The following is a 23014-nucleotide window of genomic DNA, read 5'->3' as shown; positions in this document are numbered from 1 at the left end:
CTCATGTCGACATTGTTCACTAGTGTACAACAGAAGCATATAACTAATCCAAAATGCTCTCTGTTGAAGCTAAATACAGTGGCACCTCGATAAAGCCGACCCAGATAGAACGTATATTGAATAAAACTGACCGTCGTGACTGAAAAATGTGTCCAAAATAGTTTCCATTTGTCAATTAAACTGCCGTTGACAAAGTCTGTTAGTTCCAGAATTGGCTGCTGTTGTTTACTGGCGCTGTGGCGCAATGCAGGCAGAGAACAGAACTGACATATTTCCGGATCAGAGATTCCAAAATTCCAAAAGATGTGCCTCCCGAGCTTATGTGGCAGCCATCGTCGACAATTGTCGCTTTTCCATTATAAGTTTCAGAACGGCCTGGCCACGCTCTGCCCTGGCTTCACTTGGCTTCACTTGGCTTGGCCTGGCCTGGCTTCCATTGTTTCTCCATTACAACAGGCACCAATCAAAAGTGGGAGGGATTGGAGCGGGATCAAGAAGAAGGTGGCGCCCTTGTTCCATCTCGCTGTATTTATCTTGCCATGACTGTGAATAGGACACGTCACCGCACTTAAAAAAATGCCTACTTCTGTCAGCCAATCAGATGACAGTTACGCCACGGCCCTCCTCAGCCTGCGTTTTAGAACCAGGTCGGAGGAGGTTCTGAAAACCGGTGCCATTGTCACCGCTTGGCCTTGAAAAAGTGTAATGAAGAAGTGACCACACAGGGCAGAGCGAGGTTGGTTGGGGGTAGAACCAGTACAATGGAAAAGGGGCAAACGTCACCATGACCAAGCACACTGGTAAATTTGGATAAAATGTGAAACTTTCAAACATTTTAAAGCTTTTTTAAATTATTTATTTACAATAACTTTGTACTGTACTGGGAGTTTTAGGCCACGAAAAATACCTACAAAACAATAATTTTGTACTGCACAGTAATATGGGTGCATATGGCCTCAAAAAAAAAAAACAACCCAAAAAGTGCTCAAATGTAATGGGCAATCGGCTATATCGGACAACCTTCGCCCCTATTAGTCCGTTCTATCGAGGTTCCACTGTATATTAAATGTAGCAGCACCACCCAAATGCCTTCTGAATACAAGACTGGAGAGGAGTTAGTGGTAGTTTTTCAATCTTGATGTATTGAATTGCCGCACCATCCCTGCCAGTGCACCAGCAATATAAACACTGCCTCCCTGCTTCAGTCAATTAAGTGTTGGCACTCAGTCTAATCAAGTCTAAGGCTGCTGACTCAGCATCAACTCACAGATGGACTCATGGGAAATAAAAGGAATAGTCAGAATGAGACAAATGGTGACTGGAAAAAGACGAAAAAAATATCACCTTTTCAAGACAGAATGGTGTCGGTAACCTGACTGTAAACATTAGCTTCTATTTGTCTTACTCATTGTGCATTCCTCCTGTTACCGAGGTGGTCCGTTGCAGGTCTTGGCGTGGATCACCCCTCAGAAGCGGGTGCTCTCGTGTTTCAGCATGCGGATGTTGGCGAGTGTCCCGCTTCCCCCGTGATCGTACCCGTAAGCCCGGCGCTGGCCCTCTAGTCACCGAGCGTTACCAGCCGTCGACGACGTGCCGCTGCTGGGGGTGGAGCTGCCTGAGCCTCGGTCCTCGAATACGCTGATTTCCAGCTACAAGTGGGAGGTTAAGAAGGGAATTCTGCAGGACACACGAAATATGCTTAAAGCCTTAGGACATTTCAGTCCATTTGTCACACTTGTAATGTTAATGCAGAAGTACTGTTCTACTGTTCTGGACTGTATACCGTTCAGCACTTCACTAGACCTTACGTCGAGCAGCTAGCCGTTACAAGCTGAACCACTGCTTATAGCCATCCGGACCTTTCTCTGCATCATCTTGAGAAGATGAATCTTCCATCACGCTGCTGTTCACTGTCAAGCCGACCGGCTATCAGCTAGCGGCCAGCACTAGTTACACCTCTGCTAACATGGCGCCTTAAAAGGAACTGGGTGTTTGGGCAGTATCTTACCTCGTTACAGAACGAGAGCAAAAATATTTGGATATGCATGAATTCTGCAGGTGTGCTTTTTAGTGAATAGATATAGTTATGTTCTACAAAAAAAATCGCACAAGGCCCAATTGCTCTACTCCAGTCCCATAGGTGCAGCTCTATCTGCTGGATGTGTCTGAGTGATGACTGCCCTACTTGGCCCCAATACATTTGGACTGTAACAGCAAAATGTGGAAATAAATGTGTGCAGAAAATTAATGGGGAAAAAAAAAAAGTAAAACAAATATATTTTATTAATGTACTTGTGGACCACGAAGAGTTTCTCAGGGACCACCACTGGGCCACTGATTGCACTTTAAGGAACATTAGTCTATTGGACATACTCACTTCCTTTTCTTGATTTGTGCTAGATCCCTTAAATGCATGCATGCATGCTCGGACACTGTTCTGATGAGTTGTGCTTTTTTTCCCCCAACCTTGTTTCAGATTAATTCCAACTAATGACAGTTGGCTATTGAACATCTTCCCTGACGGAGTTTAAGTGATTTTCCAATGACAGCCTCATGGCCGTTCATAGAGGAGGAGGAGTTGTTTCCCATTTGCCCGCCCATCCCAGATGCTTGTGTGGGATTTTCAAGGACTGTAACCACAATGGCTTCCACGACCTCTAAACTGTTGCCACCTCTTATCTGTTATCACGCCTCTATTAGAGTCCTGGCTTTACCGTGCACTTCTGTGTGCTGGTGCTGTTTGATCGGCAGGAGGAAGAGGAGATATCAGGTGCCCCCTTGAAGGATACAACTCGCATTCCTCTCTCGATGGGGTCGGTGATCAACAGCCCTCGCGGAGCATATATTTTCTCGTTCTGATCCTGGATGTAGCTCGTTATCTTCCTCAAAACCTGCAACTCAACACAGAATTTTATTTGTGAATGAATGTTTGAATGTTTTAAATATAAAATGCTCAATTAATACATTTAAGTAGCATTCTTTCTGTCATTTTTTTCCCAGCACCATATCTATCAGCATTTCTGTACACCTCATGTACAAGTGCTTTGAGAGATATTAATAATATGCGCATTGCATGTTGCTAATGCAATAAACTGCATTAGCACCTATTCACCAAAGCGTATACAGTGTTCCCTCACCACTTCGTGCTTCACGTTTTGTTCAGTGCTTCGCGGGTTTTTCCAAAACATTCTGCCTCACAGTTCTGAGACCGTGGCTTCAAATTCGGCCTTGTCTGTGTGGAGTTTGCATGTTCTCCCCGTGCCTGCGTGGGTTTTCTCCGAGTACTCCGGTTTCCTCCCACATCCCCAAAACATCCGTGGTAGGCTAAGAGAGGAATAAATTGCAAATGGTTGTTTGTGCGACCAGTTCAGGGTGTACCGCGCCTCTCGTCCACAGTCAGCTGAGGATAAGCGGTACGCGAAAAGAATGAATGAATGAATGAATATTTTTACCGACAAACTTTGCACACAGTGTATCAAATAAATGCCAATACAAGTAAATATATTATATGTGTTTTAACAATTATTTTGTGTGTGTCAAGTGTTCTGATGGCGTATGGAACACAAATTGTCTGGATCATGAGGTGTTTATAATATACAGTATCTTGCCCCTCATGTTGCTCAAGATGGCAACCAATATATAAGAAACAGATCCCAGAATGATACAGGGTGGTTTGAACACCCAGAAATCAGAAGAATATAATTTTGGGGTTATGATAACATATAATAAGAAAAGCAACTTTTTTTTTTTTTTTTTTTGCTTTTTTAAACAGAGCTCTTGTATTGAATCTCATTAGATTGTGCAAGTGTACCAAATGAAGTTCCCACGTTGTGTGTGAATAGGACAGTTAAAAATGTATAATTAATTTTTTTTTTTTAAAACTGAAAGATAAAAGCAGTGAAGTTCATCTAAACCCTTCTAGCATCACACGCAGCATAACGTGTTTGCCGCGGACAGCAGAGCAGCACAAATCTTGCGACATGTCCACAGGATTTGTGCTGACTGATGGCCAGTCGTGCTGAAAGGACAGCTATTAGATTTAAGTGGCATAATTAGGGCAGCTTATTGAGCACGGGCTATATGCCTCTGTGGACAACATCAATGCTGATATGCCACGCATCCCCTGGAAGCAGCCTAAGCGTGACTGACAGCTGAACCGCACTCCACTGGGCCTTGCCGCCACAAAGAAAGCTGTCAGCGCTGCTGAAAAGGCAAGTGCGATCATTTGTACATCTGCGTACAGACAGGGGTGGGGGGGGAGGCTGGGGGAAATGAAAATAAATATGTATGTCAGCTTTTTTTCCTCAATAAGTTCACCTCTCGCGGCAAGGTGGCCGACTGGTTAGAGCGTCAGCCTCACAGTTCTGAGGACCCGGGTTCAATCCCCGGCCCCGCCTGTGTGGAGTTTGCATGTTCTCCCCGTGCCTGCGTGGGTTTTCTCAGGGCACTCCGGTTTCCTCCCACATCCCAAAAACATGCATTAATTGACAACTCTAAATTGCCCATAGGTGTTACTGTGAGTGTGAATGGTTGTTTGTTTGTTTGTTTGTGCCATGCGATTGGCTGGCAACCAGTTCAGGGTGTACCCCGCCTCCTGCCCGATGACAGCTGGGATAGGCTCCAGCACGCCCGCGACAGTAGTGAGGAAAAGCGGCTCAGAAAATGGATGGATGGAAGTTCACCTCTCCAAGTGCAGTGCAGTTCTACGCCACAGTGAACTTCCACAATTTTGCTAAAGGAAACATATGGCCCAAATGGTTAGCACATTCACCTTGCAGTTCTAAGGCTGGGGATTCGATTCCAGGCTCCAGCTTTCCTGCGCTTACACGCATAGAAAAATCCACAAACACAAATATCCTCCGCCACTGCATTGACACCAAGCGATCAAATATTTTATGTGCCTCTTATCAAACGTTGTTGGCGAACTGAGCATCCAACAAAATTCATCCCAGCTCTGCTTATCTTTTGTGGGTGCATTTAATTAGTCCTAATGTTACATAACAGTCAGTCACAGATTTTTTTTACTCAGTTGTTTAATTTCACACTTGATGGATGTCCAGGCAGCTCCATCTATCTGTATACAAGCCATTAAAAAAGTCATAATACGTCCCCTTTAGTGAAAATATGTTATGCTCATCTTGTATTGGATTGCTATTATACAACAAAAACACGCATTCCTGTGTAGATTTATCAAAGCACACAAGTAAACATTGCCATTTTGAGTTGACTAAAGGTCGTTCCAGTGTTCCGCCAAGAGAGATCAGAGCCACAGAGGCTTTGCTGCAATACTGACAAAAGCTCCTCGGAGATGGCAAAGGCCTTGCACAGCTGCAGGCACAGCTGTCGACGGAGAGACCCCGCAAACCCAACGCGAAGATAAAACCGCAATCGTAAACGTTTCTTTCTGTCTTTGGCAGCGGGGAAGGACAGGAAAATGATCCTGAAATGGACAAATCAAATTCCTCAGCTATAATTTTGATGTGCTTTTTTTTCTCTCTCTCCTGTGTGTTAACTTGCAACACATCTTGGAAACCCAGGAGGAACATGGAATAAATGCTCCGTAACAACATCACAGGAAGCACGTACTCTGTAGTCGAATTAAAGGTCCAATAATGTCATGAAGCAATGGAGAAATTAACAATAATTTGGTCCAGAAATACACCGAAAAAAAATCTAACAAAATTTGGAGCTCAAAACCTTTATCATGCACATTGCCACAATTTCTTGTGAGACTTTAGTTCAGTGAGCAACCAAAGCAGGGGCAGTCAAACTTGTACTTATAATGGGGTACCAGTGAGGTGACGGTCCGGCCCACTGAGCATTTACGTTATTAAGAGTATTGTAATATTTGTTGCATTAATAGTTTTCCACTAAAATTGTTATTTTAAAAATGTATGTATTCATTTTTAAAATTTTGTATTCATTTAGCTCATCAATTCATTGTTTAGCCAAGTGGTTATGAGTACCACTAGGGGTAGGTGAAAGAATCACTCAAAGAAATTGCATTATATGTAATGTATGTAATGTAAAAAATTGTATTGTATGTACAGTAGCAATCAACTTTTCTTTCTTTCTTTTTTTTTTTAAAGCTAGTACAGCACATTTGTTATGTACAGTTCAGTTGTATTTAATTTTTAGGACAATTCATTTGCATTTAATATTTTATAACTTTTTGTTTATTAGGTGAAAAATCTAATTTAACTTTTATGTTTAATACATTTTAATTGAATCATCATTTCAGTGCATTTTTTAAAATTTTCCTATATGTAAGCACCTTGTTAATGTTCAAACTGTGCATAATGTTACAGTGACTTACAATATTAAATATACTTGTTACGAAAAAAAACCCTCTGCCTCATTTTTGATAAACACCTGGGCTACTATGCTACTGTATTTGAATGTAGGTCATTACAGTGGTACTGTACAGTACAGTGGTGAGACAAATATTTTTTAGGTTGGTACTTGCTAGAAAACGTTTGAGAAACATTGGGTTCATCCATTGAATGTAAATAATACAATCAAAATATATTTGTAAAATAATAGATTTTACAGATACATTTTACATGTATCTGTAAAATGTCTAAAAATAATATGGCCATTAAGTTTTCTCACCCTTGGGTCAATTTCTCTCTATACTGTTATGACACTAAACAATATTAAAATGTTACTTAAAACATTATTGATAGATATATTCCCTAAATATTACACAACCCAGCCGTGTGGTCCAAGATTAAAAAAAAAAAAAAAAAAAAAGCAAAAATAATACAGTGAATAGACATTTTTGTGTATGAATGCATAAGTGCATATCTCAACATGCTATGAGCAATCAGTGCCCATTGAGAGGCTGCACCACAAGCATCCGGGCCTTTGGGTGCCCTGCTGATTCCGCACACGCTCTCTCTGGTGCGAGTGGCTTCTTATCAAAGATCAACTTGGGTGGCTACACTTGTCATCGTCGTTCAACCGACATCATTTTGTCAAACGAGTCAATAAAGTCACTCTCCAGTGAGGCCGATAGCATCTCGTCGACCGGCAGACAAAAGACATGAAAGGAGCTCGGACCAGACCCTTTGTGGATGGCTTTAAAACAGCTATAAACAACTTTGTGCAGAACCCAGTGCCTTGTGTTGATAAGGAAATGTTTAGAAAAAGTGACAAAACTCGGGAGGTGATTGATGCGGGTGGAAGAGATCAGCCCACTGAGGCATGCCGGGACTTCGCGCAGCTCCAGGTTGACCCGGTAACAGCAGCAGGTGATCAAAGAATGCGCATTGCAACTATGCTATCATCACCTAGCCTTTATCAGGACGGACGTTCTGGCTATGCCGAGGGTACGTGAGACATACGAGTGGCGTGCCGTGCTTTGCCCACATACACGCAGGTGTGTGCGCGCGCTTCACAACGAGCTCTATTAAGCGATCACGCCATCAGATTGGATCTGCTGTGTCTTTGGATCATGCGGGCGCAAACAACTGTGAACTCAAAGTGCGGGAGTGCATTCAAGCACACAATTTGGTGAGAAGGAATGTTGCAGTGACCTTCTGCAAGTGGCCAGTGACTGTACCGAAATAATCATTCGGACAAGGATGGGAGGTCTCTACGTCTTCGTTCTTGAATATAAGAGATAAATTCTGGCGTGCTGTGATTGGCTAAATCTGAGTTTCTCAGGTGAGGCTTGATTAAAACTACAACAATAATAAAAATTACAGATACATGATACCAGTATCAGTGCTGATATTGTGTCTGCACTCAGGATGGTAAAAATGCTCTCATATTATGCACCGATACCACTTCACCAGCCGGGTACGAGCTATGTCAACCGCAGCCGCCATCTGGCAAACATCAAGTTACACGAGCCATGTGCCTAGCGACTGATTGCCAAGCAGTTCAGGATGTACCCCGCTTTTCGCCCAAAGTCACTCCTGACCCAAATGGGGACTCCAGCATGCCCGCGACCCGAGTGAGGATAAGTGGTACGGAAGATGAATGAATGAATGAATAAAATAATTCCATGTTAAATTTGACAATTAAATTATAATGCTTGAATTAAGTAATTGTATTTAGTAATACAATAATAAAAGGTCAAGTCAAAGTGAAGTTTATAATAAAAAACAGACTACGATAAAGAACAGAGAAAATAACCAAGAACCTAGGCCTAGAACCTGTAAGTGGCAACGGTACATGAAAAACAAATACTATACGGTGTGTCATCAGTGGCGGCACGGTGGGCGACTGGTCAGGACATCAGCCTTACAGTTCTGAGGACCGGGGTTCAAATCCCGGACTCGCCTGTGTGGAGTTTGCATGTTCTCCCCGTGCATGTGTGTGTTTTCTCCGGGTACTCCGGTTTCTTCCCACATCCCCAAAACATGCATGGTAGGTTAATTGAAGACTCTAAATTGCCCGTAGGTGTAAATGTGAGTGCGAATGGTTGTTTGTTGATGTGTGCCCTGCGATTGGCTGGCGACCGGTTCAGGGTGTACCCCGCCTCCTGCCCGAAGATAGCTGGGATAGGCTCCAGCACGCCCGCGACTTGTGTGAAGAGAAGCGGTACAGAAAATGGATGGATGGAAGGGCCATCGGTTTAAAAACAAAAATAATAAAATAAAATTAAATAATTTCCAAAATTAAATAAATAATGATCAGAACTAATCTGAAGACATGTAGCTCCTTGGACCATAAACGCATGTTCCCATTTTTGCCCAGCGGTGACAAAGGAAGCATCTATTTGGAGAGAGGTGCTCCTGGTGGTGGTGATTAATTGAAACACACTGTCTAGTAGAGAGGACGCCACTAATTGGGAAAATACAAACAAATGGATAATAAAGTAGGACAGGTCGCGATTGGATTATGATTGGATTAAATCTGATAGAGTGGGAACAAAGCAAGCATGCTTGGATGCATGCTTGGATGAGTTTGGTGTACTTGAGAGTCCTCAGAAACTGTGGGATGTACGTCTTTTCTACAGTTTTAGTTTTCATATTAAACTGTCCTATTTGTCCATATAGTATGCACGCTGCTAATTCATTGGCAGACATCTTGCATAACAATACTATACATGTATAGATTTCCATACACAGGATATCAGGATATCACCGTATCGCCTTTTGACACTCTCTTACCTTTTCATAGCGCGTCTCCATGCAGAGAAAGATGACGTAGGCCGTCGCACAAGCCAAACATCCTTCCAGGTACGACTGGCCTCCGATTTTTTCAGCTTCCACATAGTACGAGTTCAGGGTCTTCACTGTTTCCTCCAACAAGTTCCGCTCGATCTACTTGCGACGCACACACGTGCACGTGTCATCAGAGACAAGAAGTGTTCCGTGGACTTGACAGCAACAAATTAGAGGCCCTCCTCTGTATGCAATATGAAACAACTTGGCAGTATGAGAACGTAAAGCCTATGAGCATCTTGCACATTTAAGGTTAAGTGATGCAGACATTTCCAATAGTGGGAAGGACACTCTCCCAACGATAATTACTGTACTGGTACTTGCCAGGGCTATAATATTCTGTTTAATGTGTGATCGTAACAAATGGTCATAAAAAAAGATAGTCTAATAAAAAGGCTACTGTTCTAGCTAGTCCAGCCAAAAGAAGAATTAAATCTAATTTTGAAAATCTTGCATCCTTGCAGAAGTGAGTATTTTGGACAATATTTAAGTACAACAATATTTAAGTACAACAGTAAATCTAGTTTTACAGCCGCAAAGTGAACAGTAGCAGCACACAATGATCATAGCATAAAAACAACTACCAAAATATGCATGCTTACAGGTACATCTCAATAAATTTGAATATTGTTTAAAAGTTCAGCCTACAAAAATCACTACAACTCAGAATCATCGCGAATGTTTTTTTTGCGACTACTATAGTGTTCTGTACGTGTGTGTTTGTATTCACGCTCACCCTGTTGTCCAGTTCAGGGGGGAACTTGGTCTGGAAGCGGCAGACGGTCCCCTCGCTGTAGTCCCTCTGTACGAATACCTTCATCACCAGGGAAGCACTGCACCTCCTCTCCTGGAGGCTGTGAAACTACACACGACAAGACAAACATGCTCAAGACTGAGTTACAGCGTGTTGCCCGTCAACTTGGACTCAGCGGTATAATCGGCGCATCCTTTACAAGCACTTGGCCCTGATTGCACTCAACAGCTACCGCGTTCCTTTAAAAGCATGTTGAGTGGTTTACAGCTAAACAATCGTTTCCTCTGAGAGTAACAGCAACAGCGAGTAAGTGGGACACAGTAAACCCACTCTCAGTTGATCTCAATGAGTCCACTCCAGAGGAGAGTAAGTGAAGAGGGATGAACTAAAGTATTGGGACTCCTGGCCGTTACACCTGCAGGAGGTAAAGATAAACTGGAAATTCGGCATCATGTAATTTAGTGGGAATTACTATGTGCAATTGAAAAACAGCAGCAATAATCTTGGTATAAAACGACTGCATTTATTGCAAACTGAACTGATCATAAGGGGTGATTGATTCAGTCCACATTCATGTTTTTGGGCTCAGAAATAATGAATTGACATTTTTTCAAATTGTCTTGAGTGTTCCCAAAAAATCATTTTGTAGGCTAACAGCATTTTCAATTCTCGGTGCAATAATCTTAAATTTTAAGATGTGTAAGAACTACAGTCATTGGATTTAATGTTAAACTTAAAGGTCCCAATATTTGGGCTATTTAGACCTCCATAGAGTGACTCTCTAACATGGACTTATGTATAAAAGTGTCAATTTCACTTGTCCAGTGTCCAGAAAAGGCCCCTCTGACAATTACTTCTGTTTGACCCAGTTTTGTCCATACTTGGCTAAGACCGCCCCCTTTCCTCTAATTGGTTGTTTCCTTGTAGAAGACCCACTTGTGAGAGCACTCCTGTTTGTTATGTTGACAGCGCTGGCTCGGGAGCTAAAGGGAAGGCGGAGATCTTCGCTAGTGACGTAGATAAGATCGAGAAAGTCAAATGACCTGGTTTCAGGCCTCTCGGCAGAAAAAACATCTGGAATTCAGGAATCTGTGGACGATTTTAATTCATATTTCACATGCTTACTGAGGCACAGTAGAGACAATATAATTCCCAAATACTAGAACACAGTCACACAAGAGTGCGCAGATGTATTTTCCAGCTGGAAAGCAGATTTGGATATGGCATAAAAAATTCAAAGACAAAAAAGGAAAATGTGTGTCATGTCACAGGTAGCGTGCATATTGGACATTTGTGACACTTTTTGAAATGGAGAAATCTACTGTACAATACATCCGTTTTAATGTTGTAGGAATTTTGACAAATCTTTAAGTTTTAACATGAAGCTTATTTAATGTTGTTTACATGTATGAATTGTAATTAATCACTCAGATATTCATATTTGGAATATTGTCCATTATTATGGAACACCATCTATATTAAGTTTCTATGCCGCTTATGACCGAACAAATGTGCTCAGGGACACCTTTACAATAAGGTTCCTCTTATAAAGAGTGCATACAGTGGTTGTAAAGTAATCATCAATATAATAGTAATAAATGACAACAATTGGTGTGGTTTCACTCTTGGGTAAGTATGAACCGACAGTACCGCCATCGCAGTACTTCATATCACCCAAAGAGGCTACCATTGATTACTGTAACAAAGGGAGCCTGATTATGCTGCCACCACTTCTAACCAGCAAAAGGGAAAAATACATGGGTTCACTATATAATTCTTAAAAAATGGCAGGCATCATTATATCGATGACGGATGTTTGGTTCTGGTTTGGTAGTTTTCTATGGTGTTTTTTGTTTCATTGAGACCAAATTGATCGGACTATCAGACGAAGCTGGTATTGGGCTGCTTTTTCGGGAACAAAGGACTTTGATATAGATTTTAGCATGACTGGTGTCATGCATTTGAGCGAGCACATCTGTTTGCACTGTTGGAAAAGAAGGACAATTGAGTGAAGATGTAGGTTCTCACGCCAAGTCGACCAAATCAAATTTCGATCAGTGTCACACAACGGATTGTGGTCAAGCTTCGAGGCACCGCTGTACTTTTATTAGGGTCTCAAAGCTTTAAAAGTTCACAGAATAAGAATTGCATTACATTTGAGCCACTGAGAACCAAAGTGGGCTAACTCAAATTTTCTTTGTCATTTTTAAGTTAAATTCAGATATGAATAGAGAAAAGGCGTACCTTCAGATGAATACTGGTCTAAATCAAGGTGTTCCTCCAATATTGACATATAGGGTCAGTCCATTGTTGCACTCGGCACTTTTTGGTTTTTTTAGCTTGGTTGCAAGTGTATCTGCATGTTTGTATCAATGAAAGTTATTTAACATTTTTGACGAGATATTGATAGAGTTTGATTAATGTTTGGACTTAGACCACTATTTCACAAAATCTTTCATGGCAGCCGTTGGGGTTAAAACATTAAATCACTCTCCAGCAAAATGGAAAAAAAAAAAAGAATTGGGTTTGGCCATACTAGTTCTTCGTGGCTTGCTTATATTTAAGAGAAATGGCCAAAGTTTAGTTTAAAGCTACTTTTTACTGTAACATAACAAGGAGGCCAAGGAGACCAGCAGGTTTTCTTTGCTGTTTCACGAACAGCCAAAGAACTGTCCGTGTGTACTCTACACAGCCTGGTGCTCATCATAATAAACAAGTTGCTCTATTAATAGACACAATTAACGACACAGCAGCAAACAACAGCATCATTTATCAAAGGATGCAAGCCGAGAGTCAAGCTCATTTAGCAGCCTCATGTCTGACATTTCGACAAATATATCAACTGAGCAAAAGGCACTTTTTGTTCAATTAAATCAATTCATCCTAATCCCTTGATTATTTTTTAAAGTCCATTATGTGTATGAATATGAATAGTATGTAGTTTTTTTTTTTAATTTAGAAGTGACTATTACAAGGTGGAAAACTTGATCCATACATGAAAAATATGAACGTTTGTTCACATTATCTAAATGGTGGACTGGAGAGCACATTCTGAGGCAAAAGTGGATATATAATATTTATGATATAGATAAAATAGTAGAGTAAAAGGTGGTGGAAAAAGTAAAGTGGTAGACAAGTCGACCTATCACTGCTGGACATGAACTGCTGCAGTCTGCCATGGATAATTCATAGGTTAAATCCATTTTCATTCTGACTTGCTTCCACATTGATGTGCATTTGTATTTTAAATGTTGGACTGAGCCATGACTGTCATACTGGCCACCACATCTTGCAGGCATGAGCATGCCTTTTAATCACATACTGTATACTGCAGATTGCTCACCAAGCATGCTCACTGTACAATTTGACGATATCTACATTATAGCATATGTACGTTCATTTAATATGTTTATTATTGGGGTTGCAGTAGTATACAGTTGTGGTTTTATCTTATTTAACTACATGAGAGAGTCAAATTATTAGAAACACCTCTCACTATGAGCCAATGCAGTTAAAACAAATGTAAACTACAACGACAATAAGTTACATACACTTGAATTGATACCGTTTCTTCCAAAAATGAGCATTTATTTTCCCCTCTTATGTTGTGTCCGGTAAGTGTAAACAGTACAGCCACTTTGTCTTGTGTGATCTACATCTAAATAGTGATGCATGGCAATTCATTTATCATGTAAATGACGAACGCTAAATAGCAAAGTGTTTCAATATGGTCCATTGATGTTTCATAGAAGAGAACAGTGAACCTGTCCCTGTCCATGGTGCTGAGGAGTCCATGCCTCATCAATGCTCTTAATTAGACCCTAGCAGTTTAACTACAGCAACATAAACAGTGAAAACTGCAGTCAAAATTACACCCAAAATGAGGAAAATAAAGGCACATTTAGTCATGCTTAATTCAACATGCAGCAGTAAGATGAAGTCTGACTTTTTTCAGCCTGACACATTCAGGCTCACATCAAGACACCAGGTGGAGAAGAAGAAGAAGTCAAAGAAGACGAAGAAGCATATCTCACCTCTGTTGCCATGTTGCAGCGGTGGACGGTAAGTGTGGATGCGGATGGATGTGTCCAGCGGTGGAGGAGGACGACGTGCGTCTGCGTTGTTGTCGCGTGCTGCAACGACGCGGCACATGCAGCCCGAATACAGCGGGCACCACAGTGTGCGTGCGTGGGGATATGCGTGCGTGGGGATGTGTGCGCGTGGAGATGTGTGTGCGTGGAGATGTGTGTGCGTGGAGGTGTGTGCGCGTGGGTGTATCATCTATCCAGCTATCAGTGCACGGACTCGCGCCTAAAGCCCTATTCACCATTCGTATTGACAATAATATGTGACTCGCAAATCATAATCAAATCGTTACTCCTAGGACTATTCGGAAATAATTGTGCAATAAATGAAAAATCAAATTTGATTATTTGAAAACTATCTATTGAACCAGTTAGAGAGTCCACTGGCATGTTTTGAATGATGCGTTTTAGCTGCCACAGAAAAGGTTTTCTTTTTAGTTTAAAATGGCTTACTTTAACCAGGATCCCTCGCTGTACCTTGGGCAAAGGTAGAATCCCAAGGTCTCTTTTACGCTTATTGGCGCCATTAATCCCGCGGAGCGGACCAAGCTGCCGCCTTTCCAGCTAGCCTGCTGGCTGCTTTACCTGCTGGCTATCTAGCCGCTCTTATCATCCTTCACACTGCTGTGTTGGATGAACTTTCTCCCATTCAATCTGCCACGGTCGGCATCTTCAGCGATAACTCCTTTTTGGCTTCCATCGTGGTGCTTCCCTGTTATCCGTGCAGCTCATTTGAGTTCTGCTAATGTAAGTCTCCTTCAGCGGAGAGCTCTTTTTCCTTTTTTAAACAAACTCCATGGAGATCTCAGTGAAGCTACAATGCGTACATGCGCAGAAACTGCACAGTGTCCAAATGACATTGGACATAAAGGCTAAAATAAAGGCTAAATATGTAAATACGGTGCCAGCATTGCAGCTCTTGTCAGAATAAAGTAAGCGGTTAGTAGTTAGTTATTCTTTGATTCGTTGTGATTCAAATCTGAAATTTTTTTATTTGGCATTCGTTTTTTTCCCCCACGGACTCAAATACAAATTCCAGTCGCCACTCATTCGTGCATAGCTCTACTTATTACAATATGTTTTATAATGTAAATTTAATAGATTGCTATTTTCCTTATTAAAAAACACCTTACAACATTTTTGTTGTTGTTCTTGGTGAGGCTGGAATGGATTAATGGCATTTCCATTAATGTCAACAGGGAACAATTATTTGACTGTTTTGAGTTACGAGCATGGCCACGGAAGACATTAAACTCATATCTCAAGGCACCACTGAATATTGTAAAGTGAGTGATTTCTACTATAAGCTTAAAAAGGCAGAACTGACCTTATTAGGTCTTTCCTTACTTTTATTCAATGCACTAAAAGTACATTTTACAGCTTAGAGTTGACGCTTATTCACGGGAATGGCAGCACTTTTGAAAATTCATGCTTTGTTCCAAGCATGCAGCCAAGAAGAGACGTTTCTTCTGCGGTGGTCATGCGGCAGCGCTCCACGAAGCTCACGTCCACAATTTACTGTGCCGTTAGGAAGTCATCCCATTAAACATTCATCTGGGCCCACTTTGATGGACCATTTGGTCTCCTTTCACAGACAGCAACTTCCTTTTAGTTAATGAACCGCACAGTCTTCCCCTGATTGTTATTTATTTACGAGGGAAAACGAATAAATCTCTGCTATTTCACTGTAAAATATTGTAGGTAATGATAAGAAGGGCTTAGAAGACGGAGAGTGATTTCACATTGTTGATGCTATTTTTAGGTGAAACTCTATTTTCCTGCACTTTTTAACATCATGACTCATGACAGGGAGTGAAATTAGATGCTCTCGCTATATAGCTTGAGCATTTCCTCCCACCTTCCTGAGGGGATGCTTGATCACATTCTGGAAAAGACACTGATTTGCACACACACAAATACGGGTATGTATAGTGCAAGACGTGAATGAATAAAAACAGAAGACAAAAAGATGGAAGAATAATGCATCAATTTCCAGGATGCTTCTCCTCGCCCCACTTTGCTAGAAAAGATGCTAATCACACACATGCATATTCCTTAGACGAGGCTGCATAGAAACGTGTTTGTTTGCCTTTAAAGAAGCATTATGCATTTAAAAACAATTCGGAGGTGTCAGATGTGTTCTTCAAACAACCCCAAAGATCAAGAATTATAGGTCACTTTACACATTCTATTTATTGTCTCTTTCTGTTTTTAGGGGCTGTCTAGTGCAAGTGAGCGACTGTGTATGATGGGGCTGATGGGCCAACGGAGAGTCTGACTTTTGTAAGACAGGGGAAAGGAGCCTGAGCCTTGCGACAAGACTTGTCTTTCAAATTCTGTTACACAGTGATCAAACCTGCGCTTATGTCCCATGTCCAATTATGAATAATTGCCTAGCTTGCCATTCACGCTCATGCTTTTTTTTTTTTTTTTTTTTTTTTTTTTTTTTAAAGGGTTTAACTTAGATACTGTAGCCTTCTGTCCATCAACCATTCAGCCATTCATTTTCTGAGCCGCTTCTCCTCACTAGGGTCGCGGGTGTGCTGGAGCCTATCACAGCTATCATCGGACAGGAGGCGGGGTACACCCTGAACTGTTTGCCAGCCAGTCGCAGGGCACATACAAACAAACAACCATTCACACTCACAGTCACACCTACGGTCAATTTAGAGTTGTCAATTAACCTACAGTGCATGTTTTTGGGATGTGGGAGGAAACCGGAGTGCCCGGAGAAAACCCACGCAAGCACGGGGAGAACATGCAAACTCCACAGAGGTGGGGCCAGGGATTGAACCCTGGACCTAAGAACTGTGAGGCAGATGCTCTAACCAGTCATCCACTGTGTTGCCCTTCTGTCCATCATTGTAAACAAAAACAAATTATAGTCCTTGCATGTTGAATGAACGAAATGTCTCAAATGCAGCTATGACGGTATTGCTTTCCTTCACTTTCTGCCAAGTTGCAAACTTTTTCAACTGCACTTTCGGATTTGTGGGTGTTATTCCCCTTGAGAAGTATTCCACACATATGCCCCTTGCTTTTTTCTGTGACAGAATATATAATCAAAGAAATTCCTCTACTCCTTTCTCTCACGTCCCCTCAAGTGCTTCCATTTAAAAAACAATTATTATCTGTTTATTTTAGCTGCAACTTACTAAGCCTGGTAGTACAGCACCTATTTCGTTAAGTATAAATAAATACCCCCTCTACCACATCAACAACTTCAACGAGCAATCAAGTATTTGCATCTGATCACAAGCCGACGCTAATCCAACAAAATTTAACGCAGATCTGCTTAGCTTGTGGTTTTGACATTGTACAGTAGCAGTGGCTTTATTTTTGTCGGTATGGGGTGGTTATGTAAATTAGCCGCTGTTTCGTAACAGTGGGGCTAAAGTGCAGAACGGCTTGGTCATAGACACATTGTCAGAAAATGGGTGATAACGCAACATTAATAATATGATTATTGAATTTCATCCGTGGGCTATTTATAAACAAGCCATTAAAAAGTAAAAATTCCAGTGTCTCCTTTGAGCATTCCAGTGCATCTGGTCCTTGAGGCTTTCTCACACACTTATTTTTTTTTAACTCCCTGTTGCCACAGAATTGCTTAGATTTTTTTTTTCCTCATGAAATAAACTTGATATTGCCATGTTGTTGTTTTTGGAGAAATATAAGCATGTTCACAACTTTGATATATAGTTGGTTTCGTGTTGGCAGGAGGAGTTTTGTTTTTGTAACGAAAGAAGGTACCTTCATATTGCAGCTCCGCCAGCATGTCTGAAACTGCACTTCAGCAGAAAATAAGAGCTTTGCTTTAGCCTTAAAGTATTATAACAGTGCACAAGAGGCCAATGGTTATTCACGTTTCATACTGCATGTGATATATATTCCAGTAAACAATCTCGGTTTCCTCCTCACTCCAAACTGACACTTTCCATTAGATGTGTGTGCTGCGAAATGATGACGATGGGGTGTGGGAGGTGGGGGGGGGGGGGGGGGTGAGTATAAGCTCGGTTTTCATATGTTTTCATACTTGCAACACGTCCTCAAGGTTTTGTGGTAAACGCTGTGTTAAACCATCAAATTACTCACATCATCATCTATGTAGTCGCGTTTAGTTGGAAATGAACAAGAACCGAATTGTTACAGTATATTGTGACTGAACTGAACTAGTTGGAAAAAACAACAGCAGCACCACACAAAAAAAATGTCTAGCACCTTTGCCAGATCTTCCACCCTGGCTTGTGCATGCATGCACGCGTGCTGTTGATTGCAGAAATTGCCAAGCACTATAATTTGTGTTAGGCTTGTTTTTTATTTGACACTTATTGTGTTTTAATGACAAAAATCTGATGTTGCACCAGGAGGTAACATTTTCTTTCTATTGCATTTTCATAATAAAGGCTATTCATTGCTAACTATTGCCTCATTCTTGTCAGAGTTCACCCTGCTGATTGCAGAAGCTGCCACAATGTGGTCTATAGACCAAACAAATACAGAGGTCCACAATTTTCTTTTTTGTCAATAGTTCAAACTTGGTGGAGGTCTGCTTTACATTGGGTGCTACTTTCCTCGAGGGTTTAGTTAAAGTATGATCTTAAGCACAGTCAATAAAATACATTTAACGACAGTGATTGTGTCTTTAGTTTTCTTCACATCTTTACATCTAAGTTTTACTTACAGCATGTCTGAGTCATATTGTGTTTATTGCCCTCCTGTGTCATGTGGTTGATTGTCAGTCTACTTGTGAATGTACATTCAGCCCAAACTGAGCATACTGTAAGAGCAGACATGCACAAGACAGCACAGTAAGTTGGACTCTAACTTACTGCATGTTTGGAAGTCTTCTGGGCCTCGTGCCACAGCAAACAGACCTCCTCCTATTGACTTAACCACAAGTTGTGGATTTGTCTCCCGTGCACAAATACACACATTCTGACAGTGGAGCACATCCAAAGACGTCCCAGGGTGACAGGAAATGAGAACTCACAAACCAAAAAAAACCTATTAACTTGGAACCGTTCAAAGCTAATAAACATCTACTAAAATGCTTGGACAAGTCAAGTCAAAATAAACCGGAGTCGGGGAAGCTCCACTTTGAACACTTAAAAACGCTCCATCCTACACAAGAACAAGCTGCATGATTGGCAGTCTGCTTCTGCATTTGAACACACAGATGACTCCCTTGTCACGACGTCTGTGGGAAATGTTGATTTGTCCTTCCTGCTGGCAAATCTTACGTGACTTGAACATTTTTGAGATTTCTGAACCAGCAGATGTTCTTGTATTCCGATATCAGTGTTGGCTGGCCAAGCGGGATTTTTGGCTCTGTTTGAACGAGACACAGTCAAAGCAGCATCACTGTACTGTATGTGTTTATCACTGGGACCACATCAGTCTCCTTAATTAGCCAAGTATGGACGCACTTTATCTCCACAGAACAGACACATAGCTATAAGGGCTATGTGCAAAAAAAAAAAAAAAAAAAATGGATAGTCACCATTCCGATGCAATACAGCAATACCTCAATCACAATCTGTCCCACGATGTTGGTCGTTTGGACAAACAAACATCCACGGACAATTTTGTGTTCACAGAACTTAACATTTTGGAAATGGGAGAGGCAGCCGGAGTGCCCGAAGAAAACCCACATTGGCACGAGGAGAACATCCACACTCCACACAGGAAGGCCAGACCACAGATTCGAACCCCGTACCTTGGAAGAGTGGTAAAAAAAACCAAAAAAAAAACCTGGTAACCACTAGTCCATCGTCTTAATGTAAACATTAAAACAGAAACATGTATACCACTCACTATCATTTGATAAAAAGTGACAAGCATATGACAGGTAAACATTGCTGCATTCTAGATAGCGCTCGCACAAGAAACTAGAGCAGCAGTATCGATCGTTAGTGCTCGTTCTTGTCAAGCATTAAACAAAAGAGAGAAAAAGATGGACTCAGATGCACAACACGAAGTCACAAAAGATCCAAACAAAAGTTCTCAAAGGCAGGTTTGCGAGTCTTCTCAAGATCAGAAACAACCAAAACGAGAAGTTCAAAAAATTCCCACACACACTCCCAAAAAGCTAATATAGCTACAAATATGTGACTAACGTGAAACTTTCTTTCATTCTTAACTCCCTGTAACTGTAATGGCCAGACGACGTCCTGATACTTTTGTGCACATTCGGCAAGTCATTTCCCATGTCCTGCAGGTTGCAAGACATGAAAGCGACCAGGTAAGCTGCAAGAAAGCAACAAACCTATTAAGATGTAAAACATCAACAGTCTCAGTCTCTGCTCTTCATGCATCTTGTTCAGTTTTGTAAAAAGGAGCTAACCACCGTAAACACTTTGATAAGTGACAAAACATATGCTTACATTGGAGTCTTAATGCATTTGTGAATGAATGTGACTTCCTCTTCTTCAAGAAGTGTTGCAAAGAAAATCACGTTAAAAGCCAAATAAAAAGCAAAACACAAGCAAATGGACCTCCCTGCTGAAATCATACGTGACAGTGGTCCAAGGTTTTGTGTGACTTTTTTGGCAGATCTTCCCCCAAAATATTTTGGGGAAAATCCAAATTGTAGGACCTCAGTGCTTCCACTCCATTACTTACCATGAGGAAGGATGACAAAACAAGATGACTGCTGTATGCCATTGTACACAAGCAATTCTGTAAAGAGAGACACATACACATGTGGACATGATCCCCAAACACACACACACAAACAAACCCAGTGAATTATACATTTATCCAGCTAAAACAAAAGCATTCAAGCTAAAAATAGAACAATGCAATTGAATAAGACAGCTGGAGTGACGCTGGAGGCAAAACATATCTTCTTTCAGGACGCAATATTAGCTGGATTTAACGCCAGCTAGGGGTAGAGGAAGAAGAAAATGGGTGAACGGACCGACGTTAAATGTGGGATTTCCCTGCATGTAATCCCGAGTGGCGACAATATTGCTAATTTCATGTCAAGGACGATATGAAACACAACACATGAAATTCCCCAACCAGTTTGTAAACTCCAAGATATGGTGACATTATGCTAATGATGTGGAAATACATTGCAATGGAGTGAAAATGGCATCTCCATTTATTTGTCAAGAAAAGAAAAATGGCCAGCCTTTAATGCATGGCTGCATCACTGCACTGCAGCATCTTTTCTACGCCTGACACTCTCGCAGCAGTAATGACAAATGAGCCACAATATCACGAATGACTCCTGTTAAAATTCAAGTTTGCTTTGTCTTTTTTTTTTTTTTTTTTTGGCTAGCGTGAGAAGCTAGCATCATGGTCGACATCTTCACTCAGCGCTCCGCTCCTTCTTGCCAAACAGCACAAAAAATGCACAACACCAACATAGAATATCAAAATCTAAGTCCTTTGTTAAAAAAAGAAAAAAATAGCTGCTTCACACCATCTTCATTTCTAAGTATTGTCAAGTCAATGGGAATAGGAAACCTACAAAAGTAAAACCAGTAAGGGCGCTAAGCATCAATTAACAGAACCAAGACCTTTGCTCAGTCATCATCAGGGGTCCCCAACCAATGGGCTGTTATCGGGCCGCAGGGCACACCGCCTGAACAAAAAATATTTTATTGATCATCCAAGTCTGAAAGAAGTTCTATTTGGAAAATCCGCTTGTACCTTTGTCTGATGTCGGTGATGTACAGGAAAAATGCCCAAATGCTAGCAAATATTACTAAAAAAGACAAACGACTTTGGAGCTCTTATTACAAAAATTTAAAAAAGACCAAATAATGCAACAGAAGCAACTTGCACAAAAATGAAAGATGTATTCAAGAGACAATATCAACAGTCCTGTATTTTGGCTATTTAGACATCTATAGAGTAACTCTCTAACATGGACTTAATATAAAAGTGTCAATTTCATTTTAAAAAACTCCTTGGTTTTGTCATACGAGTGTCCAGAAAAGGCCCCTCTGACAGGTACTTGTGTTTGACCCAGTTTTGTATCCGCTTTGTTCATATTTGTCTAAGTTCCACCACCTTTCCTCTGCCTCCATGTAGAAGATCCACTTGTGAGAGCACACGCATTTGTTATGTTGACAGCGCTGGCTCGGGAGCTGAAAGGGAAAGCGGAGATCTTCGCTAGTGACGGAGATAAGCTCAAGAAATTTCAGGCCTCTCGGCAGAAAAACTAGCTCCTGTTGTAAAGAAAAAAAAAGTAGGAGGAATCAATAAGTTAACATTCTCTTGCTGTCTATTATTTTTAAACTATATTTTAGTACTGTGAAATTTGAGGGGTCTCTATTTACTGTATGTCCCTACACGAGGACTCCATTTAAAGGAACTACAATTTGGTTGTAAATCATCTTGAAATTTAAGAAAAACATTATGTGATTCCTCCCAAAATGTACTTCACAAAGATGGCAATTGTGTTAAAATTGCCTTAATTTGCCACTGACACACTATCTGTTTATCATCATTTAAAAATGTTTAGGTTTGGGGATCTGAGTTCATTCATTGCTAATTTTGCATTAACAACAATATACCTGTAAAATCCAAACAGGAGGCGGTGACAATGTGCGTATGACATTGAAATAAAGAGATAAGAAATAATAATAATAATAAAAAAAAAAGATCTGAAAATTCATTCAAAACGTATCCATCCATCTAGTCATTGATTTTCATTTCTACCAGTAGGGTCACAGGTGAGCTGGAGCCTATCGTATCTGAATGGGTGAAGAACATGACAATGAAGTATGTATTAGGGCTACATTGAAAAAATAAGTTGAATGTTACAACACTATTTGTTTTCACACACAAAACAAGGGATGACTATGAATACATCTAACTGCCAAAAAGATTTTGACCTACATTGGATTAGTTTTAGAATAAAAGTTTGGACACCCTTTCACCATTTAGTAGTGAAAGTGCACCAGCCGGTACAGTTTGTTTGCTCAGAACTTTTTGTTTGAATGGCCAGATCAACATTGGCATCAACTCAATAATTTAGTTGC

General features: G+C 41.0%; 1 protein-coding gene across 2 annotated transcripts; it reads right to left on the bottom strand.

Moving 5' to 3' along the window:
- Nucleotides 1–1562: 1562 nt before the first annotated feature.
- golga7bb (golgin A7 family, member Bb) lies at nt 1563–13976 on the bottom strand. Of its 2 annotated transcripts, XM_061690405.1 has the most exons (5): nt 13965–13976; nt 9913–10038; nt 9123–9275; nt 2790–2891; nt 1563–1649 (listed from the first exon to the last, which is right to left on the bottom strand). In XM_061690405.1, exons 1-5 carry the CDS (start codon nt 13974–13976, stop codon nt 1563–1565), a joined length of 480 nt encoding a protein of 159 aa, XP_061546389.1. The 2 variants fall into 2 exon arrangements, with proteins under 2 accessions (XP_061546389.1, XP_061546390.1); XM_061690406.1 differs by lacking the exon at nt 13965–13976 and having other exon boundaries at nt 1573–1649; nt 2750–2891; nt 9913–9996.
- Nucleotides 13977–23014: the final 9038 nt, after the last annotated feature.

Source organism: Phycodurus eques, chromosome 11 (genome assembly GCF_024500275.1).
Source record: "Phycodurus eques isolate BA_2022a chromosome 11, UOR_Pequ_1.1, whole genome shotgun sequence".
Taxonomy (NCBI): Eukaryota; Metazoa; Chordata; class Actinopteri; order Syngnathiformes; family Syngnathidae; genus Phycodurus; species Phycodurus eques.
The sequence above is the reverse complement of the archived record's forward strand: the minus strand, read 5'-3'. Positions and strand labels throughout refer to the sequence as shown.